This window comes from Morone saxatilis, unplaced genomic scaffold, assembly GCF_004916995.1.
Source record: "Morone saxatilis isolate NCDOM2014 unplaced genomic scaffold, NCSU_SB_2.0 Contig11, whole genome shotgun sequence".
Lineage (NCBI taxonomy): Eukaryota > Metazoa > Chordata > Actinopteri > Moronidae > Morone > Morone saxatilis.
Genome location: NW_023339663.1, coordinates 16,488,707 through 16,489,163, shown reverse-complemented (window position 1 = coordinate 16,489,163; position 457 = coordinate 16,488,707). Strand labels below are relative to the sequence as shown.

The window sequence follows — 457 nt, the reverse complement described above, 5'->3', positions numbered from 1 at the left end:
TAATAAATTAACATGTTCACCTTTTATGCACTTCAACTACTCTTAAAACTTTACCTTTTTGAACGGAGATGAAGCTTGATTTATCCCCTTATTTAGTATTGATAACACAAAATGTTTATAATCCTAACGGTGAACCGTGAAAAGCTTTGCACATTGTTGTCATCCCTACTTAGGTGTTTTCTGGGGGTGTATGCAGTGTTTTTGCTTTCAAATGGGTGATTGAAATTATGTAATTTAATTGGAGGTTTGCTGTAACCTTAGTAGTTGTCTGACTGGTTGGATATGGCCAGAAGTTTTCCTATGAAAACCAAACGGTGCAAGATAGTTGTTTGTATTTAGAACAGATTTAACTATGTTGTGAATTTTTACTATTTTCTTTTTTGTTTCTAGGTGTTTCCCACTAACTGTCCCAGCCCTCTTGCAGAAAGGAATCAAACAGTCTCAAGTATGTTTATCA

The 457-nt window shown here is 34.6% G+C and overlaps 1 protein-coding gene across 1 annotated transcript in view; it reads left to right on the top strand.

The window, feature by feature from the left end:
* cenpn (centromere protein N) overlaps positions 1-457 on the top strand; it is a 3,836-nt gene that overhangs the window by 2,978 nt on the left and 401 nt on the right. The window contains exon 7 of the mRNA XM_035652057.1: positions 391-445. Coding sequence (XP_035507950.1) covers positions 391-445 — 55 coding nt within the window. The remainder of the gene's footprint in view (positions 1-390; positions 446-457) is intronic.